General features: G+C 36.8%; 2 protein-coding genes across 6 annotated transcripts in view; both read left to right on the top strand.

Annotated features, from left to right (window-relative positions):
• Positions 1-15641, top strand: part of axo (axotactin) — a 71759-nt gene that overhangs the window by 53779 nt on the left and 2339 nt on the right. For 3 of the 5 annotated variants that reach the window (XM_017172909.3, XM_017172907.3, XM_017172910.3), the window contains exons 17-20: positions 602-783; positions 1171-1500; positions 1733-2033; positions 2241-2362. In XM_017172909.3, the coding sequence (XP_017028398.1) occupies positions 602-783; positions 1171-1500; positions 1733-2033; positions 2241-2362 (935 nt within the window). Of the gene's footprint in view, positions 1-601; positions 784-1170; positions 1501-1732; positions 2034-2240; positions 2363-7739; positions 8884-15641 lie in introns of those variants that run through there. The other 2 variants (XM_070284957.1, XM_017172908.3) reach the window with 2 other exon arrangements.
• On the top strand, positions 10713-11854 carry LOC108078826 (uncharacterized). The gene has a single exon (XM_017172913.3). The coding sequence runs from the start codon at positions 11145-11147 to the stop codon at positions 11499-11501; it is 357 nt and encodes a 118-aa protein (XP_017028402.1). The 5' UTR covers positions 10713-11144; the 3' UTR covers positions 11502-11854.

Genomic DNA, 15641 nt, shown 5'->3' with positions numbered 1-15641 from the left:
TTTTAAATGTAATTTACAGCTTAAAATTAAATTTAAAACGACCCAGAAAAATCGGAAGATCTTAAAAGTTATCTAAAATTTTTTTTTGAGTTTTAAAATAATTATTAAAAATAATTATATGCAAAAATATAATCTTTAAAACTTTAATTAAATATTTTTCTCTCAATATGTAAGCCCCATGTAATCGAAAAGAAATTAAATAGCTTTCTTTGACCTTGATTATAACCTTGCACATACTTGGGACATTCCATTAATTTGCCAAAAGAGAATTTCCCCTCGAAAAAAACAGAAAACCAAAATCAAAGAGCCTGGGTCCTCGTAGGAGTTTACCGATAGGCATTAAAATTTTTATTGCTAATTTCGGAACGCGCATAAAACACGCACGAACGACTTGCCACGGGTGCCACGGGGTCCTCGGAAGCTCGGAGACCGAGCCGAAATTTCAGCCAAGTCAAGCCAAAGCAATTCCAATTTCCACTCGCCATCCGCACACATTTGCATTTCAATTTGAATTAATGACCAATACTAATGAAAATTTCAACCCCCCGACCGCAAATTGGGTAAACCAACTGGACGCCACCTGCCTCCCTCCCATCGGCAGACATCTATATACAGGTGAATGGGCAGGTTATGAAGCCACTCGAGGAGTACATGCTATTCACAAAGTCCGGTGCCGACAACATAACGGTCATCAATCCGCAGGGCGTGAGGAGCGCCCAATGCAACGCCAAATTCGATGTGAGCGAGCAGCCGACACAGGAGCCCATGGTCAACGTTAGCATGGTGAGTAATAGGGCACTGGGAGAAATCTAATTAAAAGTGGAAAAATTTTGCGATTTATTAAGAAATTTAATGTGAAAATTTAAAGTTTGAAATACTTAGAAAACTTATCTTCAGAAAATATTATCTTGTGCGTATAAAAAATTTGTTAAATTATATAGATAACTTGAAAGAATATGAAAAAAGTAGCTTGGACTCCAATGTATATTTATAACTTAAAATTTAATGCTTAACAAATTTAATAACACTTTTTCCAAGTGCCTTCAGTTGTGCCCATTGAGTGTAAGACAATCGGATTATCCAAGGCAACCAGGCGACAAATTGTGCTAATGAATGCCCAATCCCAATTCCAATCTTCTCCCCTCTCTCCCCTCTCTACCTGTCTTCCAGATCCCAGAGCCTTGGGTGGAGGAGCCGCCCGCCCGTGTCCCTTACATTCCGAGATTCGTGTACGATGAGAACAAGCAGGAGGACTCCACGCAGGTCGTCTTCCTCACGCTGACCAGCGTCTTTGTCATCATCGTGATTTGCTGCCTGCTGGAGGTGTATCGCAGCCACTTGGCCTACAAGAAGCGCATTGAGCGGGAAACGGACGAGGACATCATCTGGTCCAAGGAGCAGGCAACTAAGATGCACGAGTCGCCAGGTGTAAAGGCTGGCTTGTTGGGCGGGGTGACGGCGGGATCGGGTAACGGTCTGCCGCCATATACCTATAAGGCGGTAAGTAATGGACTCAACAAGCATTAACTTTGAATTACCTTTGCTCAGGTGCACTGAAAAAAATATTAGCATATTTTAAATGAGATTATAGAGATTTTAAACTTCATTTTTTTTAAAAGTATTTTCTATGTTTTTAGCACTTTTTGGAATTTAAAAAATATATATTTTTAAATATTTTTAAAACTTAATTATGATTGCTTGTTTATCTCTAATTTTTTAATGTGTTCCCCAGTTGCCACAGGAGGACAAAAAGCCTGGCAATGGCGCCCCTTTGGTGGGCATCTTAAAGAACGGCAGTGCCACGCCTTCTCAGCCTGGAACGCCCACTGCCCTGTCCAAGAACGGAGACATTGCCTCCCGCATTGAAGAGGAGGAAGAGGAGGAGGAGCATACGGCCACCGCGGAGACGGCAGTGGATAAGGAAGGCGACAAGGTGGAGACGCAAAAGGAGACCCCCTCCAGTGAAGTGAAAGATGCACTGTCTCAGTCACCTGAGCAGGTGCCGAAGGATACCACGGATGCCTCGGCAAATGGTGCGTCTACATAAATCAGTGAAAATCCATTAAAATATGACCTGACCAAAACACACTTGAAAAATTATGGCTATATATTTAACTTGTAAATAGGTTTACCCCTTATTATTTATATGTGTTCTGTAATTTTTAATAACTTACTATTTACTCTCCTTTAATCTTTCTTTAAGTTTTGTTAATTTAATATCTTTTTTCCCCTCTGTGCAGCTGATCCTGCAACAGAGCCTCCCACACCGCTATCCACCCCACAAAATGGACTCTTTTCTACAGGAAATGATGGCCTGAGTCAGGGAGGAGGGGATGTACTAGTGGAGGTGCCTAGTCTACCGGTAAGCAGAGGACCCACTGTACCCACTGTACCCAATGTATCTACCGAAAACCTTATCCGAATGGCGCCGCTCGTCACAATCAGCGAGACCAATTTGCATGAGTTGGGCTGAGGGACACGCGGCCTTGGCATTGGCATGTAAATAACACCTACACCTCACACAACACCACCCACCACCCCAAAATAAACTAAAGTCTAGTGGAAGAGCATGTCATTACATAATGTAAGCGAGTAAATGGCCTGCAAATACATAGGCACACACAGCTGTAAGGCATGAAAATGCATCATTTGTAATTGCAATCACAAGGACATCCCCGAAGACAAACACACACACACATTGGGGTACCAATATTTGGACAGTCCACGGGGGACATTAGTAGTCAGGAGGACATTGGATAAACAAAACGTTATAATGTCAAGTGCAATCAGGGTAACACACGACGGCAACGAAGGCCGGGAAGCAACTGTAATTACTTCTCTTGGGGATTAGCTGAAAACAGAGTATTAATATTCAACAAGGCAATAAATCTTATTTCTGAACAATACGGGGGTTAATAACTAATTAGAAATCATTGATTCTTTTAATTTAAAATTTTTTTAATATTTTATGCGAGTTGTAATAGTTGTTAATTAAAGAAGATCAAAAAATTGTTCTTTAAATGTAATTGGATATTACATAAATGAATAACTATCTTTTACATTGCATTTTTTTAAGGAAAAACACTTAAAATTAGTATTCATTTATATTTTAGTTTATGTTGATTTATTCATTTTTATTTGTTTAGAAAATAAAAATTGAATTAGGATTATAATTTCTATGTTCTGTTGTTATTAAATGAATAATTAACCATACTTAAGTCTAAGTGTTTTTCATTTTAAAATGTTAACATAATTTTAAATAAAATAAAACAAATGGTAGGAGTAATACCAAGTAATTTTAAAACCTATTCCATTTATAATTATTTTTTAAAAATATTAATAATAATTATAAAAATTCATTAACCATTGAACTCTTGAGTTTCTAATATCTTAAGCTTTTATCAGCTTATTACTTAACTACAAACTAATTTTATTATTAAATAACGATACCTACACACTTTCCTAATTTTAAACTATTTGCATGACCCTACTAAGTTACCATAAATATTGCCTTAGTAAAGCGTTTTAACTTGTTTGCTCTGCCCAGTTTGCCTGTGTATCTGCCTGGCGGCCAACATCAACTCCAGAGAATGTTCCATTTAATTAAATTGCATTTAATTAAATTTAACTAAATAAACAAAACATGTGAAAATATTTTCTTCACTTTATGTTTGCATAATTGAATGACGACAAACATTTTGCCTGGTGATTTTTTTTTAATATTTAATCGATAATTGCAATATAATGGTTACGCTCGTCTGTGTTGTATTATAATTGTCTATATTGAATGCGACTAGTGTGTGACTGTTTAATTAAATTTAACACAAACCAACCATAGGCATGCGAAACAAAAATGGTCAGAAAAAATGGAAATGAGTACCTTTTCACAATTGGCTTAAAGCAATATGAACGAAACGAATACCGGCAATAGACTTTGGCCAGAACAAAGCTTTTGCCAATCAAGTCAATTCAATTATTTCTCAATTATTGTGTAAGCCGATTATTGGCACTATCAAGTTAAATGAATTAATTGCAGCGAAGGCGCTTTAAAGAGTTGTTCCCAGAAAATATTTCATAAAATATGGTTAATAGACTTTGAAAAATATCTACAAATAAATTATGCTTGCATATCCTTTGAATAATTAATTGTAATTCACTTTGCTAAAACACCTTAAGCGTTGGTGGCTTATCTCTCTATTCTAAACCCTAAATATTTAATTTTAATTCCATTTAAGGGTCCTGCTCTTCAAGCTAGAACATAATACTTACACTTTTGCAGCTTGAACAATTTAATATGTGTTAAGGGAACTCTTAAACGCCGGCCACTTGATAGTTTTTACATGCCCTGCGAAACTTTTCGATTTTTATGTGGTGTGTGGTTTTTCCTTGTCTTCGTTTCTTCGCCGCGTTTCCTTTCTTTTTCCCCCTTTGTACATTGGCCAATTCTTTTTCCTTTGTTAGCTGGGGTAAAAAAAAGAAAAATGAATCCTTTCGGTTGGCTGTTGTGGCCAGGACAATTTCTTAAGCGGCATCAATGCAATTTCTTGCCAGCGGCAGACTCTCCCCCTTTTCGGTTTTGGTTTTTTTTTTGCCGGAGCCAAGCCAATTGTCTAAAATGTTATTTAATAGAAAAAGTGCTCTGCACAGCACAAAAGTTAAAATACCTCCGCACAAAAATAAATTGAACTGCATTCGGTGGGGACGAGCTTATTGCAACTGCTTTCTTTTGTTAACAGAAGGGGGCCAAAAGGACATTTGCCAAATGAATATGCGTTAAGGCAAAGCAGGGAAAAAGGAGAGAAGAAAAACGGTCAAGAAGCAGGGGAAAATCTCAGCAGAAAAACTTCATTTTGTGATGAACTTTAGGCTAAGAATAACAATTGTTGCAGACCACAATTTATGGGTCCAAGATGGGCCAGCACTCGGAATAAATTTAGGAATTTTGAACATCATTTTAGGAATCAAGTTAATAAATTTTAAATGTAAATGTTATTGGGTTAGATATTAGTTTTCTGTCTAATTATACCAAGGTAGAATTAATAAGATGCGTAACGACTAACCATAATTACTCAAGAGAAAGGGCACTCATCTTATTTTCTTAGCATCTTATGACTTCCGTCTGAAAATATTTTCTCCTTTTCTAATTCTACCAAAGTGAATATAAATAATAAGATGCGTAACGACTAAACATAATTACTCAAGAGAAAGGGCACTCATCTTAATCTTCTTTAAGAAAAAATATTCTAAGCTTTAAGTAAAAAAGCCCCAAAGAATTCCCAAATTTTCCCAAGTGAAGAAGCTATATATCTCGGTCTTCTTGCTTATCAAGTGCCGTGTCCATGATTTATATAGATTGTATATGCATGCGGGGTGACCAAAAACTCTTCGGCCAGAAACTTAAGACAAAACCTTCAACTAAGCAACAAACGCGGCAAGAACTTTCAACTTTTGCATCGACTTTTCGGCACGCCCAAAAACAAACTTCCACCGAAGCTCGAAGCTCGAACTACGAACTCCCTTTTTCCGTCGCCCAGTTTTCTATAGGAAATTGGAAAAGCAAAATATTGAACTTATTGGCTTTTATGTAGTTTTAGCTGGCAAAGTGTCTATCGAAGCGAATGGGGGGAGTAGGGGTCGCGGGGTCGGGGTCGGGTCGCATGTTACTTTTGAGCTTACTTAGCATGTACTTTGTCTGAGCTTAAGCTGCAGCCAAATTGAATTTTCCCCGACGCCAATCGCTGCACATTCAAATCTGGCGATGAATTTTCCTAGTTTTTCCCACGGCAACGGCAACGGCGACAGCGACACCCGAAAAATGGCGAAAGTTTTGCAGAGAGAGCGGAAAGTGCGTGTGGCATTGTCTAGGCCACGTCCCCCCTGCGCCTTCCCTGAATTTTCCACATTTCCACTTGACTTGCGGCGTCTACGCGAGCCTGATTGCAAAGCAACCGAAATTGAAGCGCACTCAAAACTTTTTTCCTGCCTCAAAATCAAAAAGTTTCGCTTACCCAAAAAAGGAGGAGGTTGAGATGGGGTTTGCCAGCCTCTTCGAAAGAGGTTAATACAGTGCTCGATATTCTGGGAAATATCAGGGAAAATGGGTAAGGGATACGAGCATTGACTTTTAAAAATTAATAATGATTAATTGCTTTCATTTTAATTGGATTTTTGAATAATTATTGATTCTATTTTCCTTATATTAAATACAGAACGAGGATTGTTTTCTACAATTTAAGATTAGAAAGTTGATCTTTGAAGTTCACCTTTTCTCTGAATAACAAGAGCTTAGAAAACATTTCAAAAGATATTGTGGCTTTTCATATTTTATAATTATGTTTAATATATAAATATAGCTCAACAAATATCCTATAAATTATAAAAATCAGCTATACCCAATCTCTACTGTAGTGAAAGCTGCATCTTTTGTTTGAACAGCAACAAAAAAGTGCAAGTGCCTCAGCTGGTGGCTGTTGCTGCTTTTGCTCCTGTCATGCATGCCAAGTTTCCTTCTTTTTTTTTATTCAGAAATGTTTGTGGGCGTCTTTGCACTTTTCTTTCATCTTCTGCTGCTCCGTTTCTTCGGCGCTTTTCCCGGTTTTTTGCCCCGCTCCTTCACCACGAACTACTGCTGTTCATTTGGGCCTGCCGCAAACGCAGCACGCACTTAACTTTGCCAGCTACCACAATGCTGCGGTGAAACTCATTACGAGCTTAGAATGCAAAAACGAAACCCCAGCCCACACACACACACACAGCTGCAGTTCAACCAACAACAAAGTCTGCACAACCAAAAAGCAGCAAGACGACAACCAAAAACACCCCAAAGAACACCCAGAAAATGCACCCATAAAATACACACAAAAAAAAAGAGAAGCAACACCCACATGCAGGGACCATCCAACAGATTTTGCCCTCAAGTTTTCTATAAATCTTAATGAAGGCAAAGAAGTCGAAGCGGGCTAATGATGTGTAAATCAAAGTATAAAATAAATAACTAAAAAAGAAGGGGTTGTGATATTTGCTTAAAGGTAAACCATTTTGATGTAACTTTTAATCAAGGAAATCATTTGGTTTTTAGTTAGTTATTTACTGGGAGGAAAAGCATACTTTTTGTTAAGTAAATATTGCATAAATAATATTTTCTTGAATGATTTTTAAAGCTAAAGAGTGTAAATAATATTTTCCTAGCCATCTAGGACTTATTAATATACAAAAAGCAAACCAAAACATTCTATATTATTCAGTTTTTTTTTTATTTTAATTAGCCCAGGCTTATATTCTCATAAAATGTATATCCTTTTGAGTTTTGTGTTTGTTAAAAATACAATAGAAACGAGTAACAAAATAATTGCTCAACAAGTGAACAATGAGTCTCTCTGGGGCTTCATCTGATATGCCACACTTCAATGGGTGTCCTTAATTCTGGGAAATTTCAAGCGAACAATAAAGTCCTCCGAAAAGCAGACGGAACGAATTTAGCAAATATGCAAATGGAATTACTAACAAGTGAGCAATATGTGAAAGGAATTTCGTCCTTTCGCGCATGTTAATTAAAAAAGAGCTGACTAAACTATGCATGAAGGTATGTCAATGCATGCCACAAAACAAAACTAATCAAAGAAAAATTGTTTTCAAAGGAATGTCTTTACTGCAGCCAACAAAAAAATAATGAAATATTTAAAACGCAAGGATAAAGTTTTTAATAAAAAGCAATTCGAAATATTTCTGCACTTTGACAGCAGCAACATGAAATTCAAAAGCAGCAACAGCAGCGACAACTGCCGCAAAGAGGAGCCAGCTCCAAGCGACGCAAGCCAGGATCCGGGGGAAATGGAGGTCCTGCCGGGACAGCAGCAGCAACAGCAGCAACAGCAGCAGCAGTGGGACCGGCAACAGTGCGGCGACAAGTTTCTTGGGGCCCGCCAATCGTGGCCGAAACAGATGTGGACTTGGCCAGCAATCCAAACTCAAACTCAAACTCGAGCTCCAGCAATGGTAATCGCAAGGCGGGCACCAAGCAGAATGGCTACCATGGCGTCAATAGACGGGCCACAACGACCAGGAACTGATGGAAAGCGAAACGAATGCACAAAATTTTTAGCCACAAAAAGAAATATGTATAAAAGCATAAATATTTAGGCGAATTGATGGCAAGACAACAACAAAAACCGAGCTGAATAAACAAGGCACCAGGCAGCCGAGTTGAGAGCCAAAAACAAAAGCAATTTGTATAAATAAAAGACAAAGTCAAAAGTGCGACAGAGACGAAGACAAAACAAATAATATAAATTGAAAAGAGGCAAGTCCTTGGATTGTTGTATAAAGAAAACTGTCGGCCCATATTCCTCAAAACTGCGACGGTACGAACTTTCTTTCCTTGCACATAAATTTTGAAATGCAAGCAATTTGGTTAAATATGTCATGCTCTTGGCTTGGAATTTAAGACTTTGGTTTAAATGCAATTTGAACGATAAACCAAAAAGGATACATTCTTTACAAAACCGAAACTATGTTTAGAATTAGTTAGAAATAAATCTATATATTTTGATAAAATTTAACCAGAAAAAAGCTTTATGAATTAAGAAAAATGTTAGGATAGCTTAAGAATTTATTTGAGAGTATTTTTTGATAAAACAAACAAATACAGTAAATGAAATATAGGACAGGATAACATTATCTTTTCTCAACTCATAAACTTAAATTTAAATTGATACCTTTTAAAGTTAAGTTGCAAATTGCTTTTGTACAATTTTTTTTAAAGCGAAAACTTGCCTCCATTTTTAGTTTTAAGAATTGCACAACTTTTATTCCTTTCTTCACTTTTCCTTGATATTTTTTGTTCCCCTTTTTCTTTTTTGTAAATTTCATTCTTTTGCTGTGTGATATACGAAGGTACGGGCAATGAAGCCAACTGAGGGAGAAATGAGAACACAACCTTAACTTGTTTCATATTAAACGATGAGAAATTACCCAGAATAACTCGCCCATACATCAATTCATTTAAATGCGTTTATTAAAAAACTTTACCCCCGGACAAACTGCTGACGACACACCAGAGGAGCGGTGGTGGCATCATCGAGATTGACGCCACAGCAAGGCGAAGGCGATGAAGTCGGAGAAGATGGAAAAAGTAAAGCGCAACATAATGGCACTCCAATATACTGTGTGTGAGTGGGGTGGAAAACACGAGAAAATGTGGGGGAAATGCGGAGAAAATGGGTATATATAGTGTGTGGTGTTATGAGGCCATCGCAGAGAGGGGCTTTTATCGGGGGAGTTGCTGGCCAACAGCTTGTTAGTGGCTTTGTTGGTCAGTACTTTTAACTAATGTGTTTTGTGCGACCATAGAAAATCTCAAGTACTCATACGCGCACACATGCACTGGATCTTTCACATATTGGATGTACTTAACGGTGGCACTGGGAGAAAAATAGTAAACGAGAAGTTTATAGGGATTTTGGATCACATTATAGACAAGCTTTTTTGGCATTTTGATAGCAGTAAAAGTACAAACTAGCTGTGAAATAAATTCTTTAAAACATCAAATCTAATCACTTTTTTTTTAATATAATTTCTCCAAGTGCATTTCTACCCAACTCCCCTCTACTTGAAGGGTGCCAGCTTAACCACAAAGTGTTTGTATGAGGAGAAAAGGGAGCTCACACATATATGTAGTCATAGCTAGTCTGGCGCTGGGATTCCCTTGAGCTCCTTCAGTTTTGGCTGCTGCCTGCATAAAATAATCGCATAAAATGTCGTTAAGTATAACGAAATTGAGTCGGCACATAAATTCAGATTATGAGATTAAAATGTTGTGATTTTCGCTCATACATAGAAGCCTGAGCTTGAACACAACCCTTTTCATAATGAAACCCCAAAAGCGAACGCCAAATATTCCGGATGGAAAATGCCCGGAATATAAGCAATGGAAGCCCCATCAAAAGTGGCAACAACATCAACAGCAGTCAAGCCAATGTAATGAGTTTATATCGCCCTTTTGCCCTTAAGCATAAATTTATGAAAAAACAACAACGGGCGTGGCACAGTGGAATGAGTCGAGAGATGGGATTATTTAAATTTGAAACTCGATGTTGTAGTTAAGTTTCTTCAACTTGTATTTCTTGTATACTTTATAAAATCGCGGATTAACTTTGCATATTTCTAAATTAATTGTATTACTTAAAATTAAATTGAGATACAGACATATATTTCAAGGACTTTATTGACTTTCTTAAATTTTTAAATCTTAAAAAAAACTGAATAATGTGTTGAAAGTAACAAAAAATTATAAAATATTAATGAAAATATATTTTATAATAAGGTTTTTATAGAGAAATAAATTTATTAAAATATATTTATATATCTCAAGCTTTTTAATGTCTTTTTTGAATAAAATTCTTAATTAAAACCCCTAAAAAAGTGAAAAATCTCTTACAACCCACTGTGCTTCTGTCGAATAATAAAGAAGTTGCGGTTGCGGCCGGCGATCAAAGTCAAATATTTGGCTTGGCTGTTTACAAATTGGGTCAGCTGGTCATTTGTGCTGGCCGTGGGCCATACGGAGGAGACCCCTCTCACTGCCGCCTCTGGCTGCTGTTTTTCAACCCCTTCTCAAAATGTAAAATTTCCCAAAATAGAGTGAATCTCGGGAAAGGCTATCAGCTGTCGTGGCTTCATTATGACGCTAATTGCTGGCATCGGTGGCCAAAGGACAACGGCAAAAAGGATTAACATCATGCAAAGTGAGAAGAGAATCGATGAGACCGCACAGCAGAAGTAAAACAAGCCAGGACAAACGAGAACATGCCAGAACAGGACCATCATCGGTCTTCTGACCCATAAACAGTTTAGTTCGGACCTAATCCCTGGCTGTATATCCGGATTAGCGAGCCAGAATGCAAGCTATTTTTACAACTTTACCGCACTTTTTAGGTAATGAATGGGATTACATTTTTTTAATCCACTGCCAGCCGCGAGCTGTAAAAAATCTAAGCGAGAAAAAAACAAAATGCAGGTCAAATCACCCGATTGACCTGCGACTATGGGTCTCATGAATGGGCAGGTCAGAATGCAAAGTTGGGTATAAAATAGAGCCGAAATTCTGATGCAACCAGCAAACGCAGTTTAGCAATCCAACAGCCAAGATGTGCCCAATTCAGCATAAAAATGCTTCACAGCCAGCCAAGGATTCAGCTGAAAGCTCTGGGGATTCACCTCCTCGCTCTCCCACCGCTGCTTATGCGATGTTTCTGCACCGCGAGGAGCTGAGACGCCGTAAAGTTCACGTTTCTCGTGTTTCCGTGACCAAAATTCACCTGACTAGCGAATTGATAGCCAAAACCAAACAGAATATAAGGCAGTGCAGCTTCGAGGATCTGGAGATCTTGGCCAGGGAGACGCTCTTCAAGAAGAGTCTTCAGCGACATTTGCATTATCGGAAAATGCAATTTCAGCAATGGATGATGAACAAAAAGAAGCTGGCAACCAAGGCAGCCAAATGAGGAAAGCGAAAAACAAGTTAATATAAGAACAGCTCAAGTGATACAATTAAGAGTTATTTTGTAAATTAATTAAAATAAGGATTTTAAATAAATTAAACAATTGCATAAAATACGTCTTTTGATTGAGAGTTAAATAATTTGTATAAGTATATTCCAAGCTCAACATAAAATACGAATACACAGAAAAAATTTCTGAAGGAAATCCAACCAATTTCGCAGTCAAAATGATCCAACCTAAGTTCATTGATTGATTTTACTGTAAACTACAGTATAACGACGTAACGCCGTTACTGCTCTGCAGTATATCCAACCACGATTCTGCAGTAAAAAGGTTCGAACATACGAAATTGGTGAAAGACAATAATTTACAGTTTCACTGTACAGTATTAACTATGCATCTCTTTCTCTCTCTTTCTGTCTGTCTTTCTGTCCCTCTGAGCTACGTAAATCGAACAGTATCTTGACTGCAACTGACAGTATTTTACAGTCTTTACACTTTATTTGGAACATAAGCGTAACTTTAATTGGCTGTCACAACAGTTTCGTACGGACAAAAATCAAACCACAAAATACATTGACAGTAATTTTACTGTAATTCAACCCACAAAAATAGTATATTCAACCTACAAAACTTTGTTTGTGTACTATGAATATTTCTATGTATAAATTTAAAAAAAGAAAAGATAACAGGAACTCAAATGAAATGAAAAATAGAGCTACAACTCTTTTGTTTATCCCCAATCTTTCGAAATAGCTAAGATCCAAACTAAAGATTTGAACCAAAACCGAAACTTAAATTAAACTTCACTCATTTGTTATGGCAAAGCAACATGGAAAACGTAAACTTGCACTCACTTTCCACGGCAAAAGTGCAATTTTCCATTTAAATATTTGATTATGTGTCCGTTGTCCTCAGCTTCACAGGACCCCCGGTTAGCGGGGCGACCTGCACTTGTAATGGGTGTAAAAACAAATTTACACATGATTACCAGAAAACCCGGTCGGCAAAACTGCGAACATTTAATACAACTCAAACAAAATGGTGCGTTGCATAAATTTGAACAGGCAGCAGCAGCGCTCTCCTCGTTGGCTCTAGAAAAATTTTTGCCTTTTTAGACTACATAAATTTTAATTAAATGTCACTCATACGCCATGTACGCCGAGCACAGACTCTGCCTGGCCTGGGTGTGTGTGTGTGTGTGTGCATTTGAGTGCTGAAGCTGAAGCAGAGTCTGTGTGTGAGTTGGAGTGAGTGTCTGAGGGAACATGGCGACAAATGAATGCACATGAAAGTGGCGCACGAATTACAGTTTATTGAACAGCAGGAGCAGGAGCAGGGATAACGGCCACAGGACAAGGAAGTGGAGTGGAGCTCATCGAGAGCGAAGCTCAGAAGCAAAACACGACACCAAGGAGCAGCTGGAAATTTTTTAAATTTAAGTAGCACTTAGCTAAGAATAGATACATTAGGGTATTCTTTAATTTATAATTTTAAACATTAAGCTACCCTTATTTTTTCAATACAACAGAAAATTATATGAATTATATGTGATGAGAATTTAATGTTATCTTTGGGTAGAAATTAAGAGTTGGGATGAGGAATCTTAACTAAAGAAATCTTAAAATGGCTCCTATATGTTATATAAGTAAATCTATAACCAATTAATTTGTATTTCTTAAGTGAAATATAAATGCATAACAAAATATATATTAAATATCATGCTTCCATTTTATAAATAAAAATTTTTCGATTTAATTTTCATCACTTAAATAAACAAAAAATATATTAAAGAGCAATTTTTAATGATTGAATTTTCACTGCTTAAATGAAGTATAAATATTTAGATAATCACATTTTACCAATTATATTTTTACTGTTTATATTCGATTTTATTTAATTATAAAACATAATTTTAATCGATGCTAAGAATTGACTCTATTCCAATTAGAAAAAATTGAAAGTCAGCAGCCGTGGTTGGTTTACCAGCTTGCTCTAATTATTTTTCTGCTGATTTGTTGTCAACTTTTTTTTTACGTTTGCTAGTCCTCGTTTGTTTATTTTCAGTGGTGGTGGAGCATTTTCCTTTTTCGTGCATTTCCTCCATACAACTTTTATAGCATGCATTATTCATGTTCTACAACAATTGCTTTGGTCCGGCAGTGGATGATTCTGCTTCCTCGTTTCTCCTCCTGCTACCAAGAGCCACTCCCTGGGCTTAATGAAAAGCCATCATGGCCATCAACATCATCTTTTGCTTCTGCCATTTGGCACTTGAAACTTTTTCAATAATTTTAACATATGTATGCGTTCTCTTTCGGCTTTCTTGATAAATTAACTCAAGTGCAGAATGAAGTGTTTATTGTGCTGGAAAAAAGTTTTTTTTCGGCCGCCACGCTTAACTTGAGTCGTTACCAGGAAAGAAAAAGAAGCGAACGAAAGGAGATGTGTGTTTATATATACTTTGGATTTGGTTATCAAGGGAGAGTTAGAGTTGGCAAAATAATAATAATAATATTCATATTTGTATCCTTTAAATTGCAAATTTTATTTATACAAAAAGTATTTTGCTTTATAAAAAATATATAAATATGCTTAAATTATTTTAAATTAAATTTTAAGCCTTTATACAATTTCTATAAATTTTAATAAATATATATGTATATATTTCCTAAAATACTTACTCGATTTCCCTTTAAAATAGTCAAATTCCACAAAAAAAAGACAAAATGTCAGTACTATAACGTATAGGCAGAGCACAACGTAATCGTCATGGTGGCTTAAAGCAATTTGTTATTAATTTCCGCGTTGAAAAGTTGAAAAAAAAAGAACCCAAACTTTTTCCTTCTTTTGTTTCGGCTCGCAATTTTTCCCCCCTCTGGTTTTCCGCAGCTTTTCCTTTACCTCGCTGTCTCAATGCCACTTGGCATTCATTTAATGCGAAAAGTTATTGTCGTTTTTTTCTGGCGTTCTTCTCCATGTCGCTGTTGTTGTTGTTGTTTGTCGCTTTGTGTGTGTTGCCACATTAAAACATGGCCCATAATGGTTAACAAGGCATTTGCTTGTTGACCATCGGCCAAATGAGCAGCAAAACTTGTGCTTACATTGTTCAACATGTGTAATAAATATATTTCCACCGAGTGCCGCCGCCCCTGCCTTTGCTGCCACCCTTCCAAAGTGCGTGTGTCTGTATGTTTTCGTGTGACTCTGTGTCTGTAGTTGTGGCACAGAAAATAAATTTTTAGGATTTTATTAATTTTATTAAATTTTGTTCTTTTAAGAAAAATATTTCTAAAGGATTTATGATAATTTACTTAGAAATATTCTAAGGACTTTAATAAACTTGGTCATGGGGAACAAGGAGCACCAAATATGCCTTGTCCGCCTGTCCTTCTGTCTGTCCGTCTGTTTGTCCGTCCCTATGTCGTATAAGGCACCAGTTTTTAGAGACCCTAAAGCCAAAGTTTTTATATTTGATAGGAATATTTTTATAAAGTAATTGACGAAAATTATGTTAATTTTAATAACAAACATTCAACTCAAAAAAATAAATATTTAAAAATTGTAGGTCACAATATTGTTTCAAAAATATTTTTAAAATTATTTATATAAAATAAAGCGCACTTTTTAAAATTTATTATACCATTAAAAACTAATAATAATAATAATAACATATATTCCACGTCCCTAAGAAAATTCTATTTATCCAAAAACAAACTGCAGCCTAAACACATAACAGAAAAAATTTATCCCACATATTAAATTCTTTACATATACAGCTTGTCAATTATTTGCAATTTTTTCCCGTGTGCCTTGCTAGGTAATAAATTGGAATATTCCTGCCTAGGTATGATGATGACTTGGCAAAGTACGAAATACAAACATATTTGAAATGCAAGCGCCGCGGCGTATGCAATGAAAAATGTCAGAACAACAATGTTAATATGGCTGCCAAAGGATTCAAGGGAGCTGCTCGGTGGGCGTACTTAAATGGGGGCGTGGCACGTCGAGGGGGCACTGAGAAGTGTGTCAGTGTGTGCGTTGCATGAAAGTGCAAGTTTTGCTTATTGTTTCTGCCCGCTGATGCTGCTGCTGTTGCTGCTCCGACAGTAACCTTCAGCCAAGAACAATAAAATTGCGCA

The sequence above is a fragment of the Drosophila kikkawai genome, chromosome 3L, assembly GCF_030179895.1.
Source record: "Drosophila kikkawai strain 14028-0561.14 chromosome 3L, DkikHiC1v2, whole genome shotgun sequence".
Lineage (NCBI taxonomy): Eukaryota > Metazoa > Arthropoda > Insecta > Diptera > Drosophilidae > Drosophila > Drosophila kikkawai.
This window is presented reverse-complemented; position numbering and strand designations above follow the sequence as displayed.

Coding starts and splice junctions, on each gene's coding strand:
- LOC108078826 (XM_017172913.3), top strand. CDS start 11,145: ATGTGCCCAATTCAGCATAAAAATGCTTCACAGCCAGCCAAGGATTCA.